We start from the raw sequence: 24,794 nt of genomic DNA on the forward strand, positions 1-24,794 counted from the left end.
ATTAGTAAGGAGTCACACAATGTTTTAACCTCTGCATCCAAATACGATATAAATCATTGTTCGTAAATGTTTCCTGAAGTAAGGGTGAGCACCGATATCTAGGTGAAGCAGTGAAACGAATTCTAGATCTTTTGAGCCAAAGAAAAGCGCGCTAACCATAACGTTACTCTGTGATCCACGGAACTGAAATTAAAAGGGGCAAGTCAGGTACTTCCGGCGAAGTAAATTGAAATATAAATGTTACGGATGTGATTATTACTTAGGGAGCTTTCAGACTGAAGCGACATGCCACAGGCGCCAAACAATACATGTCGCTTGGAAATTAAGCCTTCCGAACCGAAGACACAAGTCTGCACGTGTCGCTCGGACTGGGCCGTTTCCTCAATACCGTGCATCCTGTCGCTTGGTCTGTTCGCGTATGCGCATTGAATGAAGGGACTCGTGTCGCTCGTCTCTTGCCGTTTCGGTGTGCAATCGCCATGTCGCTTGTCGCTTCGGTCTGAAAGCTCCCTTAGTGTTCAATTTCTAGATACGTTTTAGGGAGCTTTCAGACCGAAGCGGCAAGCAGCAAGTGACAAGCGACAAGGTCTCCTTCAGTCTAAAGCGAAACATTCACTGCGTATGCGCGAACTACAGATCGAGGCGACACGATGCACGGTCTGTTCAAAGAAACAGCCGAGACCGAGCGACACGTGCAGCCCCTCCCGAAATTTATAGAAAATAAAACATTCAAATGAAGGCAATACTGAAGTTGGGGGGAAAACCATTAAAATGACCGCAGACAACCATTTTTGTTTTCGAATAATTTTTAAAACAAATGTTTAAAATCGTAATTGAAGCACATATTTCATGAAAGAAAAACATCAACAACGGCTTATTACCGAAATTGATTTACAGCGACGTATTCTATGATCCAAGCAAATATTTAATCTCACTCTGATCAGTAAACGTGTAGAACAGAACCCGCATTCACATTCAGCTGTAGATATTGGTACAATTTCGATTGAATTCACATAATCTTTGAGTGAGGTGGAATGTGTTTTGAATTTTCTTTAGATGTGAATATCTTTAAGTAGTAACGCACATACGATTTCGCTTACATTAAAGTTCACCTGGCATGTCTTCATAAAACACACGTTCTTAATCATATAATGCCATGTGTGTGCATTTAATAGGACTACATGCGAAAAGAAACTTAAGTCTTCAAACCGGTATTCATATTGTGCACCAAAGATTGAAAAAGTGGTTTTCCTCTAACTCCTCAACTACTGCCCTCCTACACGATGAATCAATCGTTTTCAATGTTTCAAGAGGAGCCATGTCAATTGCTTGCTCTAAGAACTGAAGTATTTCAGTTATAGTTCAGATATACAGTAGCAAATTCCATGATAAATAACTACCTTGTGTATGGTTTTACTAATCCTTCAAACTTGACCTCTCACGAGTCGATCGAGGACCATCTCGACTTATTTTTTGACCCAACAAAATGCTATAGATCTCAACAAGCGCTCGAATAGGATTAAACGACCAAGAGACCCAACATACGTCTAAACACAGCCAAGTTTTAATATTGGATAGATAGGAGATAGAAAAGTATTTGTGAAACACCAGAAACTTGATAAAAATACCGAATACCCAGCATATAAAAAAGAGCCAGTGCGCCAACTTTTCAAAAACATTGGATGGGCTCGAACACTTGAATTATAAGTTCCCAAAGAAATTACACAAATTATTGAACGATCTCGGGCCCCAAGGGTCGATATAAATTGGTGCCACTGTACAAAGTCGCCATAAATTGCGTAACAAAATTTTTGACCGTAGCTATAGTGCGGTAACTGAACTGAACTGGAACACTACAAGTACGATATAGTTTACAAGTATGAGCTGGAAATAATTATCCCTGATTGAGATATGTCATTCATAACCAGTGGTTTGATGGTTCAAAATAGAGGGAGTAATTTCTCCTATCCCCCCTTCAAATCGCACCCTGCCTTTTGATTGATTGATTGATTGAGTTGGTGTTTCACGTCCACTTTATGCACAGTAAGGCTATTTGGAACTGGACCTACAGTTTAAAGTGGGATCTGAACCACTATGTACCTTCATCGGGTATCGAACAAATCGCACCCTGCATTCAAATGAATAGATGCATTCTACTTTCAAATGACGAACATCTAGTTTTCCGTTCCATCACATTCGAAATGAGCGCAAAACGAGGTCTAGAGCTTTACATGTTTCGGAATTATCTGTTTTTTAAAATAACCAAAAATTCTAAAAAATAAAAATAAAATATTTAAGTAAATTTTCCATTAAAAACAGGAAATTCATTTGTGCTCTTTTAAAATGGAATCTTCCATACCCACACATTATAACACCATTAAGCCTTGTTTCCATGATTATAAAAAACTAAATATGCTGACCAAGGCAATAATTTATTTTATTAAAAACATAAACTAAACGTAACGTTTCAACCTTCTAGCAAGGTCTTCTTTAGACTCTGTATCAAGTACAAATGTAACAAGATACAAAAACAGGGCAAACACAAACATTACTCCCTCCAGACTATTAGAAAGTTGTTCTGGAACTTTCTAGCAGGTGGCTTTCCCTTGTCAACTGTACTTTCGCCTAAAAGGCTAAACATATTTACTTCAATATAGAGTGTGGTTGGACTTTTTATCTCAAGCTCTTTTTCCTTCATTTTTCTTCCTTCTCCTCTCCTCTTTCTCTCTTGTCCTTTCCACTCTTTCTAACACCTTCTTCCATTCTTTGTTTAACTTCAGCCCCTCATTCCAGTTCATTGTGTCTTCTTCACCTTTCTGCTCTAATTTCCTTGGCCTCCTTCCATTTTCTCACTAGCATTCTCTTCTCCCTTTCTATCTGCTTAGCCTCATCCCACTCTATGTCATGTCCTGTTTCTCTCGTGCGTTTAAATATCGCATTTCTCTCTCTCTTAAGTCGTACATCATCCCTATGTTGTTTCAACCTGTCTTTCAGCCTCTTTTTCGTTTCTCCTATGTACACACTCTGACATTCTTTACATTCTATATGGAAGTAAATATGTTTAGCCTTTTAGGTGAAAGTACAGTTGACAAGGGAAAGCCACCTGCTAGAAAGTTCCAGTACAACTTTCTAATAGTCTGGAGGGGAGTAATTTTTGTGTATATATATCGTCCTGTTTTGTACCTTGTTACATTTATACTTGGTGCAGAGTCTGAAGAAGACCTTGCTAGAAGGTTGAAACGTTACGTTTACTTTATGTTTTTAATAAAATAAATTACTGCCTTGGTCAGCTTATTTAGTTTTTCATAACCACACATTATGTATATATACCGTATATGTGTGTGTGTGTGTTTGTTTGTGTAGATGCATATATATGTGAATGGAGGATGAATTTTACACCACCCAAATGGAAAATGTTCCTGCGTCACTGAAATCACCTATGCTCCATCCAATTTTAGAAGTTCAGCCCCCCCCCCTTCCTAAAAGAAATCCTGCATACGCCAGTGCGTCGAGACATACCACTCAAATATCGATTAAAGCATGCGAAATGAACCTAGCTGACACGAAACGACCCCTGGTAATAGAACAATATTCATTCTCGACTAAGAAGCAATTCATCCAAGAAATGAACTTTAATTTTCAACCAAGAAGAAGAAAAAAACAAGAACTTCAAATTATTACAAAACTTAAACGTGACCACAAGCTCGCACTAATATTCGCAAGAATATACGCTTTACACGCTCAACGCACAAAGGCCATTTGTATGCCATGAGCCAGTTGGCCCAAGGAAGTCAAGCTCATATGTTCAACGTCGAGCGCAGAGGAAATCCAACACCGTAACTACATATGTGGAAGGAAAATTACATGCTCGCAACGTATGATTAAAACGCATGATGGGTCCCGGTCGCTCTCTCATCCCGACGATGGAATTTCAAACGCGTTGCTGAATCAATTGATAAAATAATAATTGGGGCCTAATATAAGGGCCAGAGACTGGACACGCAGGTCTTTTTGTGACTCGGGAGGGGAGACGCTTAAGTAACCACCATCCATTAGGATCCAGTTATCCATCCAAGAGATCCACGAAAACTCCCCAAGGAAAACCCGAGGAACGTGAGTGCCTCCAAATTATAGGTAGGCGATCTAAATTACACCAATGTTATACGGTAAGAATATAATAAGGATATCCTTTTTTTGCCTAATTGCTACAGAGCTGTTGACGAACTTATATATAATGCTGAAACATCTTATTTAAGATTGAGTAATATGATATTCTTACAGCAGACGAAAGGAGTTTATTTTTTCCTTATTTTCTTGTGGTTAGGGTCAACAGCTGTGTACATATGTTATCATATAATGCAAATATGATGACATAAATAATATACATAGCGAGCTATAATTATTAAACACTTATTTACTGTCACAAGTTGCCCTAAGGTGTATAATCCATTTATTTCAGCTACAATTGTAATGCAATTTGTAATCAAAAGAATTTAGATTGTGCTTATCTTATGTATTTGATCTGTTTACCACTTCAGTTGTCCTTTGCTAGATCGCACGGAAAACCAGATGTACAGTATTATATTAAATATATTGTATTAATTAAAATATTTTCTAAAGCAGCAATATAAGTTTTGGAATGTTTCACAATCATGCTTTGATGTTTTCTAAGATGTCGGGCACGTCACACGCTGATGTTCTTTGTGAATGACCCTTCATCAATTTTATCTAATCGCCGCTCAAACTCGTTGTCGTGATTAGCCAAAAGTGACAGAAAAGCGACGTACACTAACGAAATAGAAATAAATAATTTGTGTTTTTTCTTATCCTTCACAATTTAACTTTTCCCGTTCTCTGCGCGTCTATTTAATTGCTATTCAAAAGGTTCGTTACGGTACCCTCTCTGTCCAAGCGTTGCTAAATTGTCCTCAAGTCGTAGGCTCTTGTCCTGCTATCTTCGCCCGTATATTTGGAGTTCTTTGACCTTTCTCGAGCAGCACCTCGAGTAGAGGTTACCCTAAGACTGGGCCTATTGTAACCAGCACGTTCGTTCCGAAGACAGTGCCAGGGAGTCTGTAACTATTGTTATCCAGTCTAGCTGTTTAACCTTTAATATCGGGCTTAATTTATCTCCTATCAAATTCTGCTTTGGGGATTTCGTCGATGATAATCTGCTGCTGGGCTGTCTTTAATTTCAGTTGAATCTGACCATTGGTAATAAAGTTGTATTTTTATATTTCTTTACCCGAGGCTCGGCCTCTTCTCTCGGGAAACAGGCTAGTCCTTCGCACTCTGCCGTCCAAGTCCCGGTGAACAGCCACAATCCAATGCATATTATTGCTTATTACGATGATTAATTGATTTACCTGATAATTAGCAAGATTTTATCGTTATACTTTGATGTTTTCTAAGATGTCGGGCACGTCACACGCTGATGTTCTTTGTGAATGACCCTTCATCAATTTTATCTAATCGCCGCTCAAACTCGTTGTCGTGATTAGCCAAAAGTGACAGAAAAGCGACGTACACTAACGAAATAGAAATAAATAATTTGTGTTTTTTCTTATCCTTCACAATTTAACTTTTCCCGTTATATCGTTCACAAATTCTTGTATTCCTTCAGATTACACTAATTAGTAACTTTTAACACTTTCACAGATAAAGTTGTCAGTTTTGATATTGTACATGGTTTCTTTGGTTTCTTGCTGCCAGCACGGAAACAGACAATACATTAAAAATGGAAGATATAATGAGATTTGTAAAACCGAATCGATTAAGATGGATTGGACATGTCGAGGAATGCAGGAACAGAAAGGAAGGATACCAAGAGCTATTCACCGTGACAAGGTAGAAGGGAGGAGAAAAATAGGAAGACCACGAAACCGCTGGCTAGATGAAGTTGAGAGCGATCTGATAACCCTAGGAGTTAGAAATCGGAGAAATGCTGCAAAGGATAGAGAAGAGTGGAGAGATGTAATTGGGAAGACCAAGGTTCATCCAGAACTAGTTGCCGGATAAGTAAGTACAACCAATTGCAACAATAGCAAATTTATGAACAACAAATAAGTAAAAGGTAACTTTCCTCTCAATAATGCAACGTATGAATTATTTGAAATCAAGGTCTTTTCTAAACCAAATTGTTTAGATTACAGTTTTGTTATGATACAATTGTTTGTTTGAATTGTTGTTTTAAGTCCACTTATGCACAGATAGAAAAATGGGGACTGGAACTACAGTTTAAAGGTGGATCCGAACCACTGTGCCTCCACCGGGATCCCTTGATTACAACGCGACGTCGTTACCACTACGCCATCGGGGAGGCCATGCGATATGATATAAAAATGCACGATTTCTTTCCTCTGTTCCTGCTTGTATAGTCTCTGGAAGGGAATTAAAACGTATGAAGGTGTTTCGATTCTGTACAAACAACAAATAATGCCACATCACATATTGGCGTATGAAATAATATGAAGACTACATAAATTGAAGTGCATAAGACACTTACCTTCGTCGCTCTCCACGGGCGTCTGAGGGTCGTTGGTTCGAGACTTGTTGATGAGTAATTGGTCTATAATGGTTGTCAATCTGTTCTCTCTCCTCTTCTCAGCTTCGTTGCAACTGTCAGAATGGAAACAAGAATTCACATATGAGAAATACTGTACGAAACAGATGTTAAAAGAAATTCCATAACCATTTACCAAATACTATACTTTATATCGACTGCGAATGAATGCAATGAACTGAAGCTTTCCTCGGATTTGTAATTTATCACCTTGTGTTTTCTTTCTTAAGTTTATATATTATTTTTATAGAAAGCCTAATGAGTACATGAAAATCAAATGCAAAGAACGACTTCTGCAGAGGTATCTAGAAGTTGTATGACCGTGCAAACCAGTGTCTACAGTTAGAAGGGATTTTTGTCGAAGGCTAAATAATAAGTGCCATTTCTTTCACACAAATAGGCTACTTTTTATAATTTTTATAACGCCAGTCCTAAAATTTAGTAAACGCACTGTTTATACTATAAGTGAAATCGTGCTAACTCCCGGCGCGGGACCGGCCTTTCTGGCAGTGACCCTCTGTTGCCGCGTTTACCTACGAAGGAACTCGCGGTCAAACAGCCAATTAGACCAGGCCCGTAGCTCAAATTGATCTCCAGGGGGGGGGGGCTCACGGGTTATCAGGGGGGCTTTGCAAACCAAGTCCATTTTTCAAAAGTTTAACAGTGTTAAATGAAGGTAAATTATTTGTGTGTGGGTGTGTGTGTGTGGGGGGGGGGTCATTAAGTTAATATAAAATTTAGAAATATCACACAAATAGTACATTTTTCTACAGGTATCGTCTAAAACGTCTCTTGAAGTGTTAATTGATATTCACATCATCCCTTATTACATACTACACACTACTTTTGATGATACAGATATTTATATCATACAAAAAATGCACAATATTCAATCATAGTGCCTACCGTACATTGCACCCCAGCTGAAGGAATAAAACTTCCCTTCGTCCCCAAAACTTAGGAACTGTTGACCTTTGATGCAGATATGGAAGGAATGTGGATGATGACGTCAAAGTCACAGATTTTTGTCTAAACGGGAGACCGCAACAGGGGCAGCAAAGGTACGGATAAAGAAGCTCCTCTGTGAAAGAACATTCTATAGTCTAGAGAATCTTCTAAATACTTGCCGCTACTTCGACCTCAGCTCATAAACAAGATTAAGTTTATGTGCTGTGAATTTATCCTTCACCAAGTTGTGAGCAAAATAATATCTGTTGTGTACATTTTCACTCTTCACTGCAAACAAATTATACAAAATAGTTTTACCTAATGTCAAGGGGGAGCTCAGCCTGGCTACGGCCCTGCTATGCAAGAGCTTTCTAAACTCTATACAACCTACTAAACACAGGGTGTCTACAAATGATTGAAGCAGTTTCACGATGTTACTGTACGTGTATTATTGAACATATTGTGAAGTAACTTTACAGTTTTGTAGAGAAACTCAACAAGTTTTGTGACACATTACAAGTGTTCGATATGCCCCCTCTTCGTGATTCTGCAGACATAAACTTTATAATCAAGTTCTTCTAGATCACTCGGTAATGGAGTCACAAACACTAAATACTTCACATAACCCCCCACGCAAAAAAGTCACCGTGAGGCAATGACAGCAGTTGTTGATCATCATTTACACAACGACCGACCCATCAGTTTGACACTCGGGTGGTTAAGATTTTGTAGACATCGTGATGGAACTGCGGCGGAGCACCATTCAACTGGTGGATAAAGTTCTCACTGTCTGTCTTCAACTGTGACATGAGCCAATTTTCTAACATGTCGAGATACCCGTATTTTGTAATGGTTGTTCGCTGAAGAAGCGGCCGTAAACTCTAAATTTTGAGATTGCACAAAAAGATTGATTGCTTTGGTGTTTTAAGTCCACTTTATGCACAGTAAGGTTAATCGGGACTGGACCTACAGTTTAAAGTGGGATCCGAACCACTGTGCCATGTGCCTCCACCGGGTATCGAACCCAGGACACCTTGATTACAAGACGACTACGCTACCACTGTGCCATCGGGGAGGCCGGATTGCACAAAAAGCATAGAGTTCCGGAAAGTCACGAATATGCTCAACGGCGCCACGGCGAACAGAAAACTCCCATAACTTGTAATGTGTCACAAAACTTGTTGAGTTTCTGTACAAAACTGCAAAGTTACTTCGTGATACGTTCAATAATACATGTACAGGAACAAGATGAAGGAATGCGATAGCTGATCTTCGTTCTGTGAATTTGTCCTTTCATCAAGTTATGACCATATCATATCCGCTGTCTACATTTTCACTTTTCACTACAAACAAATTATACAATAGTTTTACCTAATGACCGGGTGCTAAGGGCAATGCAAGGGGTGCTGACGACGATGCCAGGGGAGGCTGACGATGATGCCAGGGGGGCCCAGCCTGGCTACGAGCCTGAATTAGACCCACCGCTGGGGCCAAAAAGCGACGAAATTGCAATCCCTCCTCTCCGAAGCAGCCACCAGGAAAACAGGATTTTGTCAAAATCGTTCTGCGCTGTGCTTGCACACCGGTTAGTACGCTGTCCCAAATATGCGGTAGCGAACTCTCAAATATAAATCGTGAAGTGAAAGACGCAGTGCCATCTGCATGTCAAAATGTAGTTTACTGTATCTTACCAATACACGGTGATGTATGAAAATGAAATGATTGAGAGCTGAAACTAGCAAGGCGGATATTCTAATGTGTCTGCGATTATTGTCACATCAAAAAAAATATTCTGTTGCATACACTGTGCGAATTAAGCTTTTTCGTTTGAGGGGTATACCTACTGAGGGGAGCATTTGTGATTTCATTTCTGAAGGTAGGTTTTTTGGGGGTATGCAAATATACGAGGGGCGATCAGGTTGCTCCGACCCTAACATAGAAGGAATGACGTTATGATTGATTTTTTATTTTGTTATTGTTCAGTGATCCTTTATATGCTTTCATTCTGAATTGCAAGTCTGAGTAGCGTACAGTTTTCTTTTTACACTGAGTAAAGTTGTGTCAATGTGCCAGAATGGAGAAAACTGAGGTGAGAGCGGTGATCAAATATTTTGTGAAGAAGAAGTGGACGGTATCCAAAATTCATGAGGACTTGGTGGATACACTAGGGGACACTGCTCCTTCATACAGTATAGTGAAGAGATGGTGTCGTGAGTTTAATTGTGGGAGAGAGTCGTGTGAGGATGAACATGCAGATGGAGCACCAAAAACTGTCGTGACGACCGAAAACATTAACAAAGTCCACGATATCGTGCTGAAGGATCGTCGAGTCACTATCCGTCTTGTTGATGAGATGTGTGGCCTGTCATATGGCACTGTCAAAAACATAATTACCCAGAAATTGCAAATGAAAAAAATTGCTGCAAGATGGGTCCCTCGAAACCTCACCCCAGATCAGAACGCACCCGAGTGCTCATCAGTCAAGAACTTCTCGACAAGTTTCGTGCTGATATAGACGATTTCCTTGCTCGATTTGTAACTATGGATGAAACATGGGTCCATCACTTCGACCCAGAAACAAAATCACAAAGCATGGAGTGGAAACACCCACATTCTCCACCAACGAAGAAGGTCAAGGTGCAAACGTCAGCCAAGAAGGTGATGGCCTCAATTTTTCTGGGAGTGCAAGGGTGTCCTTCTTGTGGAGTATCTACAAAGAGGCCAAACCATCACTGGCACATACTACAGTGACCTAATCAAAAAATTACGTGATTCCATCAATAAAAAGAGGCGTAGTATGTTGACCCGTGGTGTGCTCCTTTACCAGGACAATGCACCTGTCCACCTCACGCATTGAGAGGGCCGCTATCGCATATGCATCGTTCGAATTGTTGCCCCACTCACCCTATTCCCCAGATTTGGCCCACAGTGATTTCCATTTGTTCAAACATTTGAAGAATGACATTCGTGGGCAAGAAATTTCTGAGGTGATAAGGGCTGTGGACTCATGGTTGGAGGACCAGTCGGAAGATTTTTTTTTTGCAAGGTATCCAGGCGTTGGAGCACCGATGGGAAAAGTGCATTGGAGTTGCAGGGGAGTATGTTGAAAATAATAAAAAAATTGAAACCCTATTGCCGCTCTTTCTATGTTAGGGTCAGAGCAACCTGATCGCCCCTCGTATATATGTTAGCAGTCATTAAACTAATCTATTGCCTTGCAGTTCTAAGTACCTTGATTCTAACCCAGGTCATTAAATCTTATGGTAACATTTAAACGTAATTTAGAAAAAGTGTAAACATGATTTTGGCCTCCTTCTTTAATCAATTACTTCTTAAATTAATCTTTAATACTTTTCGGCAGGGAAATCTTTCCTGACTGGATCATTAATGGACACGAATGATGATAGTATACTATAAAAAAGGTAAAGTGCTTCCCTTTTCTATGCACCACGCCATGAAGGCGTATAGGGGGTGTGGGTTTAGGACCCCAAACTTTCTCGATCATGGCCGAAGGTAGGGCGGTGTGATCAGCACCACGCCACTGGCCGCCTTTATCCCCAAGAGTTTCCTCAAGGTACCCACTTTATACGACGCTGGGTGGGCGCCGGAGCCGCTTGAACAGGTGGAAAAAATCCAGGTTCTCCCCCGCCGGGGATTGAACCCGGGTCTCTCGCATGGTAGTCAGACGCCCTAACGACTTTTTCTTTTTGATAAAAGGAATACTCCTATTCGCCAGTATCCCCGTCATTCACACATTCGTACACTTTCACACATGTCAATTTCCATTTTATTCACATTGTTTCTCATTATTCGGACGAACACAAACATCCAAGCCCGAGTGGGATTCGAACCCGGGACCCCTAGCGTTGCAGCGCGATGAGCTAACCACTCAGCCACAGGGTCCGGCACGAGTGAGCTACCTCGGCCACATACTATAATATAGACATAGTATACTATATGTTTTCAATTCCGTTTTCTTTGAGGAGGAGGGCCTCCCGATGGCGCAGTGGTAGCGTCGTCGCCTTGTGATGAAGGGGTTCCGAAATCGATACCCGGTGGAGGCACATACTCTACTCTCTTTGAGGAGGATGAAAACATCCCTGGCAGGGATAAAACATTATTTTCATTTGCCGAGATATTTTTTTGTAGGGAAAATCCCCGACATCCCCCCCCCCTCCGGTTGATTTCCACGTTGATTGCATACGCTCGAGAGTGGGAGACTCGAGCGAGCGAAAGTGGTTCCATTAATTACTCTAGTGTACAGTACACTATAGGCTACATTATTTTTTCGGGCGTTACATTGTGAATTGCGAGACTCTGCTGTTTTTCTTTATTTTGAATCTACAAACCTACATCGTATTTTCGAAGAAAATGTATTTTCTTTCATCTTATCTGCTTAATAGAGATGGTAGGAACCAGCCTGCCTTCAGTGTAAGCAAAAAAGCCGAAGTAAACATATACATTTACACATGAACGCTGGCCATAACCAAACACGGCCACACGCATGAGGACGTGAGGGGCATAGGATTAGCATCCAACGGGCGCCCAAGCGGTCACCCGGTGCGTCCTTGGCGAGGAAAACAAGTTACAAAAATTAACAACGAACAATAAGCTTATTAGCAGGACAAAGTGAAACATGTTTATGAGGATCCCCTTTCATCAGTTCCATTCACTAGGTTTCACAGTCTAGGACTTTCACTTTTTTTTTACCTTCCCTTCCACGGATGAAAAACAGGGTGTTAAGAAAGGAACAGGTAGGGGGAGACCCTGTTCATAAAACAAACGAGAGGAGGTTTTTTGTATAAGCAGACGGTGGTTTGTCTGCGTCGAAAAGACAAGTGGATGAAGATGGAAACCGTCTGCAGCATTCTCACCCTTCACCCTGGACTCGCAGATCCTGCCAAAAGGTGAAGATAGATGAATTCTAGGGTGTTCGGGAAAAGGAACGTAAGTCACAAACTGCGATTTTCTGTTGTTTTAATTTAAGTCACGCTGAATCAATATTAGAAGGATAATTTTATATTGAAAGAAAGAATGCCGAAGGTTGCCTCCGTGGCGGAGTAGTTAGCACATGGATCCCGGGTTCGAATCCCGACCTGGGCATGGGCGTTATTTGCGAGTGTCCCTTCCAACATCACCATATCAGCACTCATCCTCATCTTCGCGACTAGCCAAAAGTGGCAGAAGAGCGAAGAAACATAAACAAGTGACGAAGGCGTTAACTAGATCGTGAATACTTCTAATGAATACTCCCACTCCTCCAAATATCTCCCCAATCACCGTGGATACATCTTTGCTTTGGTTCAAGTCCTGATTCGAACGCCAGTTCGGTATCTTTGACATATCCTGAGGAATACCATTGGACGCGTATCTGCTTTCTACTCAGCATCTGTATTTCTGAGAAGCACTATTGTCACTTTTACCTGCAGTATTTAGACATCCAACACGAAATGCAACAACGTTACACTCCCAATGTTTACAAGGAATGCTTGATTATATATATATATATTGTAGAGATATGGAGATTATTAAACCGAGAAAACATCGTCATGTTAATATTCACACTTGTTTATTTCCTGAACTTGTCCGACCAGCGAGTGATCCCAAGAATGCGCTAACTTGTAACTTCCGTTAAACAAGGAACTGAAAGGCAAACGCGTGGATCTAAACAAGATCCATCGTGTTCGAAAGGTTTAACAACCTTTCGACGCCTGAGATTATAAAAGCAAGCTCCTACCCGGAGCTCGCTCTCTTTTGGATTCTGACACTCATCGACGTTACATGGATAATTAGTCTGATTGCTTTACAACACATTACACTGCTGAACTACGACGATGGAACACGGAGTTACCGCTGCCTAGCATGCTACAAGTCGCATGGGATTGCTCGGTTTGGTGAGCTGAGGGTCGAAGGATAGAACCTTGGCACCTGTCACTATTCGGTCTGCGAGAAGCATCAGGACAAGACATCACACACACCTACCAGGTATGAACAAGCGTGAATAACCTTTACACCAACTTTCCATATCTCTACTCTCCTAATCGGAGCAGGTTCAGCCAACAGATATTATTAAGCTCTACCTAAATGTTTAAATGAAACTTCCCTGTGACCTCAGATCCCAGGTAAAACGGGATTACAACATGGTGGAGGTGTTTCAGGCCCTTTTTGCAATTAAGTACCCTTCTGTACGAATTGCTTTCAATTAAATTAGTCTCCCCCCCTCCCTCCCACTTTGGGAGCATTTTTTTTTAAAGTAAATTTTTAGTAATTCCAACTCATACTCCCGCAATACGCTTAAGATGCGTCAGACCCAGTGACAATTTTGTGTATTACCCTATGGAAAAAAACCCCTCTTTTTCTTTTATGCCGAGTCCCCCTCCCTTTCAACAAAATCTAGTTCTTCTGCATAACATGTATTCAAGCATCATTCACACAGGAATGAAAACACTTGCTTATACTTATTTGACAAGCGATCTATTAATGACATAAAAAACTGCATAACCATACTTTCATTTGTTCTTTGGTCAGCACGACGAGCCTTCGTTTATGAATACGTCACAGATAGCATTGCACGAACACCTAGATTCCTCCCTCGACCAAATCACAGAGTTAGCTACTGCAATCACGGCAAATCCAATAAATTCACGCCCTTTCTCCCCAATTCCCTCCCCTCCACTAACACGGTTAAGGTCTGCTAATAGAAATTACCCTCAATTTGTCCTTGGACTGCAAACACCCAACAGAAACCAACCTCAGCCTTTAGCAAGTACCCCAGCTCCCGTTTCAACTCCCTCTAACACTACTAATAGCTCTGATAACGTAACTGTAGAAACTCCCACCACTAACATGGCCACCCCAATCCCCACTGCATTATACCCGGCACCATTTAGCGGAAATGACCCAAAATACATTAACTCATTTTTCCTCAAGTTTCAAAATGTAGCACACGCCGCAGGATGGTCGGAAGCTGACACCGCTTTAACTTATTTTCATGACATACAGAAACGACCCAATTTTGTAGACTTGACATACACCCATATCAAAAACGAGCTAAGCACTTTATTTAAAGGCTCGTACCTATCAGCAGATCCCGTACAGATAATACTCCAAAGGAAGCAAATGATAACCGAACCCATTCACACCTACGTTATTGCTAAGAAGGCATTAGTCCAGCAATACTTCCCGAACGTCACTGAAGAACAAACTCTCTCTTATATAATCACTGGACTGCGAGCCAAATACATTGGCTGTTTAACTAATAAACACTTTGTCAAAACAGAAGAATTAATTGCCCACCTACAAAATTTCGAACGCCAGCAGTCATTGATTAATTCCCGTATGATGGAGGAGAAATTGGAAATTGATCAGGCAATCGCTCAGGCAAGCTTGCCTCAGACATTCACCCCGACGCCACTTCACAGCTGTTCGCATGCACAGGTCTACTCCCCCCTCCCAAGTAATCCTCACAACCAGAGTCAGCAGTTTGCGTCATACAACCAGTGTCCATCTCCTTTTCTCCCACCTTCGGCTCATCAAGTCCAAAGTCTACAATCACAACCCACTCCTGTAATTCCTTCCCAGACCATGTATCAAGCAGCCAGTTTCTCAGCGTCACAATCTGGCATGTTTGCTGTACCGAGTACTGATAGTGCTCGCTGCGCGGCGCCACCAGCCGTAGCCACAGTGGAACCCGCTCAAAATGCTACCTCTAGTGATGAAATAAATAAACTTTCGTCACAAATGTCGAAAATATCCCTCTTTTCGCAAGAGCAAATGAACACAGCTTCTCTTTTTAATCTTTGCTCAAATGTACTGGAATTTGCGAAAACGGCTAATCAACACGCACATGACAAAGGGAACAGAGTTTTCAACAAGGGGAATAATAACTCCTCTTCTTACAGGAATAATAATAATAGAGCTAATCACAGAGGAAATTTTAGGTCGAACTCTCGAGGCCAGTTCAGAGGTAACAAGAGGTTTCAACGTCGAGATCAGGGTAATCGCGACGAAGCAAATACATCAGCCTGTAAGTTCTGTGGTCGTTATAATCACGAGAGCGATAACTGCTTTTACAAGCCACAACGAGACGGTGGTTTAAACTAACATCATCTTCGACTTGCAGGAACGAAATCGAGGATAATAGTAGATTAGACAAAGTTCCTATCATTGAGAGAAATGGCCTATATTTTATCAATAGTAGCATACAAGGGAAACAAGTAGATTTACTTATTGACGTGGGTTCCCAAATATCAATTTATCCCTCCCACCTCCTTCCTACTGAAAGAAAAACATACAAGGTAAAATCCACAATCCAAGGTGTGTCCGGATCGAAACTGAGTGTGTCTGAAATTGTAGTTCTTCCTATCATAATTGGAAAGCGTAAATATTTGCACCCGTTTAGAATTGTAGATTCAACAAATGTCCCTTCCCTTTTAGGAAATGACTTTTTGCGAACGCAGAGGTGCGAAATGTCGTTAAAAACCAACACAATAACTCTTTATCATTTAGGACGTACTCCAAATTATAGTATTTTGAGATCAAAGTACAAGACTCACCAGCTGTCACATGACATATTCACCCAAATTGAAAATGTAAATGTGTATGAGGGAGAAGCTACCCTTTCAAACACAATTCAGTTAAGTCCACGATCAAAAACTTATATCAATTTGAAACTCACCACTACGACACCTAACACCCCTAAGCCAGTACTTTTTACCCCATCTGCTTCCCTTATGACCCAGCATCCAGTAGTTCTTCCCAATGCTACAGTAAACCCTCAGTCACCTGTCATTCACATACACAACCCTACGGAAACCACAATCACTTTGGAAAGTGACACAGTATTAGGTGAAATATCGACCTGTCAAATTTTAAGTGCCGTTACTTCCGTTTGGGAGAATAAAAACGAAGATGTCGCATTTTCATACTCTTGTAATGAAAATAGCACATTAAAACATCAAATAAGTGAAAGTCAACAGAAATTTGACCCCTCCCTCCTCACAGTTAACCCTGATATTCCCCGAGAAGAAAGAGAAAAAATCCTAAAGCTCGCATACACGTATGCAGATATTTTTCTCTGGCCAGGGGATAAATTAACTAAAACTAATGTTTTGGAATATGATATCAAGCTGACTGATGACACCCCAGTGTATGCCAAGACCTACCCTATTCCTTTTCATTACAGAGAACCCATGAAACAGGAACTTCAGAAATTATTAGACCAAGGTGTTATAGAGCGTTGTGAAGGGAGTCCCTATCGACACCCAGTTCTATTAGTCAAGAAACCCAATGGGACTTACCGTTTTATTTCTGATTTGAGAGCGCTTAATGAAGTAATAGCTCCGATTTCCTTACAATCCCCAGACATAAAAACCATCATGACAGAGATGGCTGGTAAGAAATATTACTCAATTTTAGACATGTCGAGTGCATTCTTTCAGATTCCATTAACAGAGCGTTCTAAGGACATTACCGCCTTTTCTATTAACAATCTTGGCAGTTTTAGATATGCTAGGTTATGCCAGGGATTGAAAACATTCCCTGGTGTAATGAACCGAGTAAGCGAACTTGCCCTTAGCGGAATAGACAGTTCAGAACTTTCTGTTTACACTGATGACATTATTATTTACAGTTCAAATCTCCCACACATGATCAACATTCTGGACAGAGTGTTTCAAAAGTTAAGACAAGCATCCCTTAAATTATCACCCTCTAAGTGTAGGCTAGCTTTTACCGAAGTAAAAGTCCTCGGTAACTTGGTGTCTCAAAAGGGAGTTAAGATTTCAGAGCATATTCTTAAAGCTATTTTGGAATATCCCACCCCTACCGCCAAACGCAAGCTTCGTAGTTTTCTAGGACTTGTAAATTTCATTCGACGATTTGTGCAAGGTTTTGCAGGACCAACAGAATGTTTATTCAAGCTTCTTAAAAAGAATGTTAAGTTTCAATGGACTAATGAACACCAGAAAAGCTTCGAAACACTGAAAGAAATGATCACTTCCGCCCCTATCCTCCGCCCTTATGACCCTAAGCGCCCCTCATATGTATACATTGATGCGAGCGGAATTGGCATTGGAGGAGCGTTGTTACAGCCTGATGAAGAAGGAAATTTACATTAATGTGCCTATTGTTCACGAGCCTTAACAGACACAGAGAAAAGAGCTGACACATTTTCACTCGAAATTGCAGGTGCATATTATGTTTTGAAAACTTTCAAATTTATTCTTATGAATCAACATTTTGTGGTTCTCACAGACAACAAAGCCTTATCCTATCTTCGTTCAACTAAACAAAATAGTTCTATTTTAGGAAGAAGAGCCCTTTATTTTCAGAATTTTGATTTCGAAATAAGGCATGTCAGCGCTAGTAAAAATGAACTTGCGGATGCACTCTCCCGTACAAGTTTACCGCTTGACAAGACTAATCATGACAAGAAAGATGATGATGATGATGATGATGACTTATTCTTTCATCAAGTATTTCATGCACAAGCAGCAGATTTTGATATTAGTTCAGAACAACGTAAAGACCCCTATTTCAGAGACATTATTGACGTATTAGAAAACAAAGACAAACCTAGTAATCCAAAGCTAGAGAAACTTTCGTATTCTTATGTACTCAAAAATGGAGTCTTATACAGGACTAATAAAATCAAAACTGGCTATAGGGATAGACTTTGTATTCCCCATGCATTAAGAAATCAAGTTTTCGACCTTATTCATGCACACAAAATGAATGGAAGTCACCAAGGTGCTCAAAAGTCATATAATTTAATGCTTATGCGTTACTTTTTCCCTAATATGAAGAAATTTGTGTACAATAAGGTTCGACATTGCATCCCTTGTCAGATCTCAAAGAAACCACAAGGTTCTAAACCGCATACGCTGCAAACATTTCAACCAGCCCAAATTCCTTTCCAACGAATTCATATTGACGTATGTGGTCGTTTAGTCTCTTCAAAAACGCACAAATACAAATATTTTCTATCAGTAGTTGATAGTTGTACAAGATACGTCATTACAGCTCCTTTGGCTAATCATGATGCACAAAACATAGCAACAGCTTTAGTTGAGAAAGTCTTTTTAGTCCATGGCATCCCGGAAACGATCTATTTAGATCGTTGAATACCCAATTCAAGTTTACTCTTACGAGAGTTAGCTAATATTACAGGCGTACAACTAAAATTTGTAGATACTTGTGCCCATTTCACGAATGGATTAGTTGAAAGTTCATTTAGTTACTTAAAGAAAGTTATGAGAGTTTTTGTGTTAGAAAAGAAGGCTTCGTGGTGTGACTATTTAGCTAGTGCGACGTTCAGCCACAACATTACAATCCATTCTGGATCCCTCCAGAGCCCGTATTTTACTTTGTTTGGATACAACCCAAGGATTTTAGCGGACGCAGTCCTTCCTTCGAACCCCGACAATGTCTCCCAGACAAACGCACAAAGACTAGAACTCCTGACATCCATACGTAAGACCGCACATGACAACTTACACAAGCGTTACGAACAGCAGAAAAAGTACACAGAGCGCACTTCTAGGCAAATACAGTACTCACCAGGACAACATGTATGGATTCTAGATGCCACTCCAACTCCAGGCGTGTCAAAAGCCTTTGCGTCCTCTTATAAGTATAAAGGAACTATTCTTCGCAAAGTTAATAAGAATTCCTATGAAGTCACTTTCATCGACGGCAGGAATAAACGAAAGACTGACACGATTACTGTTTCTAGACTCAAAGCCCGCTACGACTAGTGCCATAAAAACCCCACTAACATATACGCTAACATTCATTAACACTCCACTCCGTTATCACTCTCTTTAGCCTCCTCGTTGCGTACATTGCACATGCTAACATCCCATGATCCAGCATTTTCTCACGCTCATCGACCCCCCCCCCCTCTTTCCACTTCCCGTGCTCGCACTGCATTTCTGCGTTAGAACGAACTCCTTTTTATATTTTTTAACAAGACCAGGATTATAGAATGCTATCTCAATCGTCGGAACATTTATAATACATCTCTTGCCTAATAATTATTTTTTACTGATATTTTAATGTTATTTTATAATTTGCGATTAAACGCATAGTAATAGTCAGAACATATCACTTAGCTGATTTGACTAATAAGTACTTAGCGCGTTTATGATTCTAACTAGCAAACATTTTTTTCCCATTTGCTGGTACATATACGCTCAAATGAAAAAAAGTACAAAGAAACTAAGATAGAACAAGATCAATGATTTAAATAACAAATGAACTGCGTAGAACTTGCTTGAACAATTGGCTTTTTGGCCATAGCATTTTTTTTTATTTACGCTTAGGTGTAACGCGAACTGCTTCTTTGAAAGCTGCAATGCACTAAATATGTTAACAAAGCATATAATAAATATAGGCAAATGTTCCCACTCTCTCTTTAATTTTATAGTTCAAATATTGATAGCATACAACATGGTATAGCTCATATCCCATGAAATTAAAACCTACTCTCTTTTTCCATGAACTTTCTATAAACATATTACTTACTCTTTTTCACTTCTTTTTCAATTTTTTTTTTAGCAGCGAATCGAAGGCGCTTAATCCTTTGACCACAAGACACGTAAAATTCTTGCAACTATTTTTATATACGACATTTACACATATTACAGAAGGAAATGTCTCGTAATCACTTAGTTCGTTCTATTATCGCTGAATTCTCCTTTCTTTTCTCATTTCATTCCCGGCTAAGCCGACTATTTCCCCCCATTCCACCCCCCGGCGAACTTTCCTCAGGTAAACCTGTCACTCATAAACAGGTCCCCTTAAAAACTCTACGTCATATCAGCAACAATGCCCCTTCGCCGTCACTACGTTCAGATATTACCTCCCCTCCCCCCCAAAATAATTCACCAGTTTTATCTGAAAGTCCCTTTTCTGTCGAATTTATCACCCGCCATCATTTATTGTAAATCTGCTCCACTACCTTTTACATTTTTCCTAATTTTTCCCTTTTTGCGCTTGTTTCATTCTCATCGCCACGGATGCTACCGGACTCATGACGACCACCTGCTTGTGCCACCGAGCGACAGACCTAGGCTCATCGCCCAGAACGACGACGAACTTATGGACTTCAAGGACCAAAGGACCCAATCCTGTCTGGAACGATTAGCTGCTTTTCCCATCTTCCGGACCGAGATGCAGACCTGGAGCGCTTTACTCAGGACGTCTCTTGCCCCGAAGCGCCATCGCAAACTTGACTTCCATACTACCCTTCCTTGACGTCACGGCGACCTACATCGGCAAGGCCCCTCCCACTGAGTGCAGACTGCCCTTGTTTCCTGACGTCATATGATACGCATTGTTACTTCTCATCGGCTCAAAGTGTTCCGGTGCTCAGCTACCTCAACTACCGTCAGGCACACGCAATTAGTACACACGTATGTCATTTACAGTGCCAAAGTTTGTGACCATGGGTGCTGCCCATACTGGATTAGAGATACGTCTCTTTCTTTTGTGTTTTTCTTTTATCGTCATCTGCAAAGAACGTCCAGCCTATGGCAACATGAAGTCTACAGCGTTGTCATGGTAACTTTACCTCAAAGCTCCGCCCAACATCGTGTGTGTTATGCCGAGTGTACTTTGAACTCAGCAAACAGTAAATACAACCACGTGCGTTATACGGCATTTCTTCCCAGTGTGCTGACATGTGTTTTTGTATTTTCGTGTTGTCATCGTTCATTCAAAACTAGTTCAGTGTCACACTTATATGATTCTTTTTTTTTTATCCATGCCTCAAGACTTAGTTATTGATGCTCGTACTCTGTGAGTATACCAGAGGCTTTGACCTACAGTTAATTTTTTTTTCTCTACGTGTTTTTATATATTTTTTTCTCAACGGTGTTTGGTGCTACGCATCATTTGATGCTATGACTCCTCTGATGGTATCAATTTTTTTTTTTATGGTGAATTTTATGGTGAATTGATTGATGTATTGATTTTCTACGGTTTCTGATATGTTAATAAATGATAATTTTTAAATATAACCTACTCCGAAGAAGGTAGTCGACCATCACAGATTGGTTCGATTAACTCAACAAGGGGAATGTAGAGATATGGAGATTATTAAACCGAGAAAACATCGTCATGTTAATATTCACACTTGTTTATTTCCTGAACTTGTCCGACCAGCGAGTGATCCCAAGAATGCGCTAACTTGTAACTTCCGTTAAACAAGGAACTGAAAGGCAAACGCGTGGATCTAAACAAGATCCATCGTGTTCGAAAGGTTTAACAACCTTTCGACGCCTGAGATTATAAAAGCAAGCTCCTACCCGGAGCTCGCTCTCTTTTGGATTCTGACACTCATCGACGTTACATGGATAATTAGTCTGATTGCTTTACAACACATTACACTGCTGAACTACGACGATGGAACACGGAGTTACCGCTGCCTAGCATGCTACAAGTCGCATGGGATTGCTCGGTTTGGTGAGCTGAGGGTCGAAGGATAGAACCTTGGCACCTGTCACTATTCGGTCTGCGAGATGCATCAGGACAAGACATCACACACACCTACCAGGTATGAACAAGCGTGAATAACCTTTACACCAACTTTCCATTTCTCTACCCTCCTAATCGGAGCAGGTTCAGCCAACAGATATTATTAAGCTCTACCTAAATGTTTAAATGAAACTTCCTTGTGACCTCAGATCCCAGGTAAAACGGGATTACAACAATATATATATATAAAATTAACGAACTCTCTAGCCTTCTTAAACCCGAAGCTTCATGGCTGCAGCAACACAGGTCTTCCATCTGTCCCTATCTTGAGCAAGATCTATATACTCTTTTCCATCCCTACCGATTTCCTTTAGGTCCATCTCAACGTTGTCCCTCCATCTTCGTCTTGGCCTTCCTACAGGTCTCTTACAATCAGGTTTCCCAACAAGAATCCTGTAAATTCCTCTTTCCTCTCCCATTCGTGCCACGTGGCCTACCCACCTAAGCCTTCTTGATTTAATCATTCTAATAATATCTGGACATGAATACAAATTATGTACTTTTAAATTATGTAACCTCCACTCACCTGTCTCCTCATCCCTTTTAGGTCCAAAGATTTTCCTAAGGATCTTATTTACAAATACTCTCAATTTATGTTGCACTTTCAATGTAAGGGACCAAGTTTCACACCCATATAATACTACAGGCAAAATTACTGTTTTGTATATTTTAACTTTTAGTTTCTTAGATATTAAACGAGAAGACAAAAGTTTATGAAGAGAAAAATAACATGCATTTCCTGAATTAAGCCTACTTTTTGTTTTCTCTTTAATATAATTTTCATTTGTTAATATTACTCCTAAGTATTTGAATTTGGAAACTGGTTCAAATGAGTTATTATCAATAATTAGATTTTGATTATTACCTAACACTTGGTTTCGGCCTGTAATCATATATTTAGTTCTCTCTTTGTTAACTTCCAAATCTATCTCTTTAGCGGTTTTGAAAAATATCTTAGCATTATTCTTATTTTTATTTATATCATCCCCTAATAAGTCTACATCATCTGCATATGCTAACAACTGAGTCACACCATTTATATATATATATTTCGATAAAAAATATATATAATATATTTTTAAAAAAAAAAGGAAACGGAAAGGAAAAGGTTTGAGGAAAAGATTTACTGGGCTCTACGTTGACTTGACATATGGTTGTCGAAGGGAATCCGATCTTTACCAGGACTCGAACTTTACCAGGAATGAAGCAAGTGTCCAGGACTGGAAATTCCCGCCTTCACTGCCCTAGACACACAGAGACACACGCACGCACCTATTTCGACATCTTGAAAGATCTCTGAGCAAAACAAGCTTAAAGTTCCACAAGCCAAGACGGCAATTAACCTCGGCCAACATATATAAATATAAATCTCCCCAGCTATCCATCCTTCCCATCGTGAGCAATATATCGGCGATCCAGCTCCAGAAACAAGCGGCAGATTTCTTTCAAGGCAACGCCGGTTTTCCCCTCCATACTCCGTGTCATCCTCTTCGTTTTATTCCTGACGTCAAGTCCACCGACTCTTGGCGGCAATGCCTTACCACCTAGGGCCAAACCGTGGCTCCACGGCGCAATTAAAAATCATGACGGACGGCAGCCATGGCTAGAAATATGGCGTCACTGCTCTAGTTTACGCGATTTCAAAGACGACAGCTGTGTGAGGACAAACGGCTACAACTATGTTCCTGGCCCAGAGAGAAATTTCCCTGTCTTAATACCAAAATATTCCCTTTTTGACCTTAAAATTCCCTCTTTCACAAACAATAAATAATAACAAAAACTTATTGAGGGTTTATCCCGAGATTTCGATCGAAAGTCTGTTGGGCAAAAGAACAAACATCAAAATTATATTCTTGTATTTTCCGTCGAAAGCCAGGGAGAGTCACATGAACCGCTGAACCAATCGGCTTTGTCCAGTTGCCGTGGTTAGGGGAAATTTTCTCGGCACACTGCTTTGCCAATTTTTTCGTTTTCGAAACAGGTGGCACCCTCAACGAAGCCTAATGGTTGCCGTCGCGTAGCAAGCGAATGGGTCTCCGATTCCCTGCCTCTCCCTGAAATGCGAGCGAAGGGTGCATGTGGACAGGAAGAGGTGTCGTGTACGACTGGACAAAAATCAGGCGTGTAGCAGCACCGCTTGCCCCCCCTTGAAACTCCCACAACTGGAGGCGAGAAGTCTGGTTTTCCAGAAGTTTATTCTTTCGCCGGTCGGGATTTAGGAAGGCGAACGAACAATTTTAGGGAGTGTGAGGGCTAAAATAGCTTCACATTAGGCTTTTGTGTGTGTGTGTCACAAAGAAATTGATTGGCATTTTAATTTGGGGGTGGACAAATCTTGTACTATGTACAGTCCACGACAATAAAAATTGGACACCTATATCCTGAAATACCGCTTCCCTGCTAGGCGTTATGTGTGTTGCTTAAAGTCTACGACGATAAGTAGATTATAATAGGAAATTTCCAATGGCAACTTCTACCCCGCCGTAGTGTTAGGCAACACACATAACGCCTTGCAGGAAAGCGAGTGTTTCACGATCTAGGTGTCTCATTTTTATTGACTGTGACTGTATTTAATTTATTTCCTTTTTAATAGACAATAAATTTTCAAAATTGTCTTTTACCTTCAGTCTTCACTGTTAATCAGTAACGGCGATTAGGGGAGGCGAGAGGGGGCAGCTGCCCCCACTTTTTGCCACTTTCGCTCCCGCACAATGCTCAACCTTGCACCCCCAGTTTTGGAACCCAA

At 40.6% G+C, this 24,794-nt stretch overlaps 1 protein-coding gene across 1 annotated transcript in view; it reads right to left on the reverse strand.

The window, feature by feature from the left end:
• Samuel (SAM-motif ubiquitously expressed punctatedly localized protein) overlaps window positions 1-24,794 on the reverse strand; it is a 683,747-nt gene that overhangs the window by 575,130 nt on the left and 83,823 nt on the right. Inside the window, exon 3 of the mRNA XM_083120258.1 lies at window positions 6,504-6,618. Within this exon, the coding sequence (XP_082976384.1) occupies window positions 6,504-6,618 (115 nt within the window). The remainder of the gene's footprint in view (window positions 1-6,503; window positions 6,619-24,794) is intronic.

The sequence above is a fragment of the Lepisma saccharinum genome, chromosome 4 (genome assembly GCF_977018435.1).
Source record: "Lepisma saccharinum chromosome 4, izLepSacc3.1, whole genome shotgun sequence".
Taxonomy (NCBI): Eukaryota; Metazoa; Arthropoda; class Insecta; order Zygentoma; family Lepismatidae; genus Lepisma; species Lepisma saccharinum.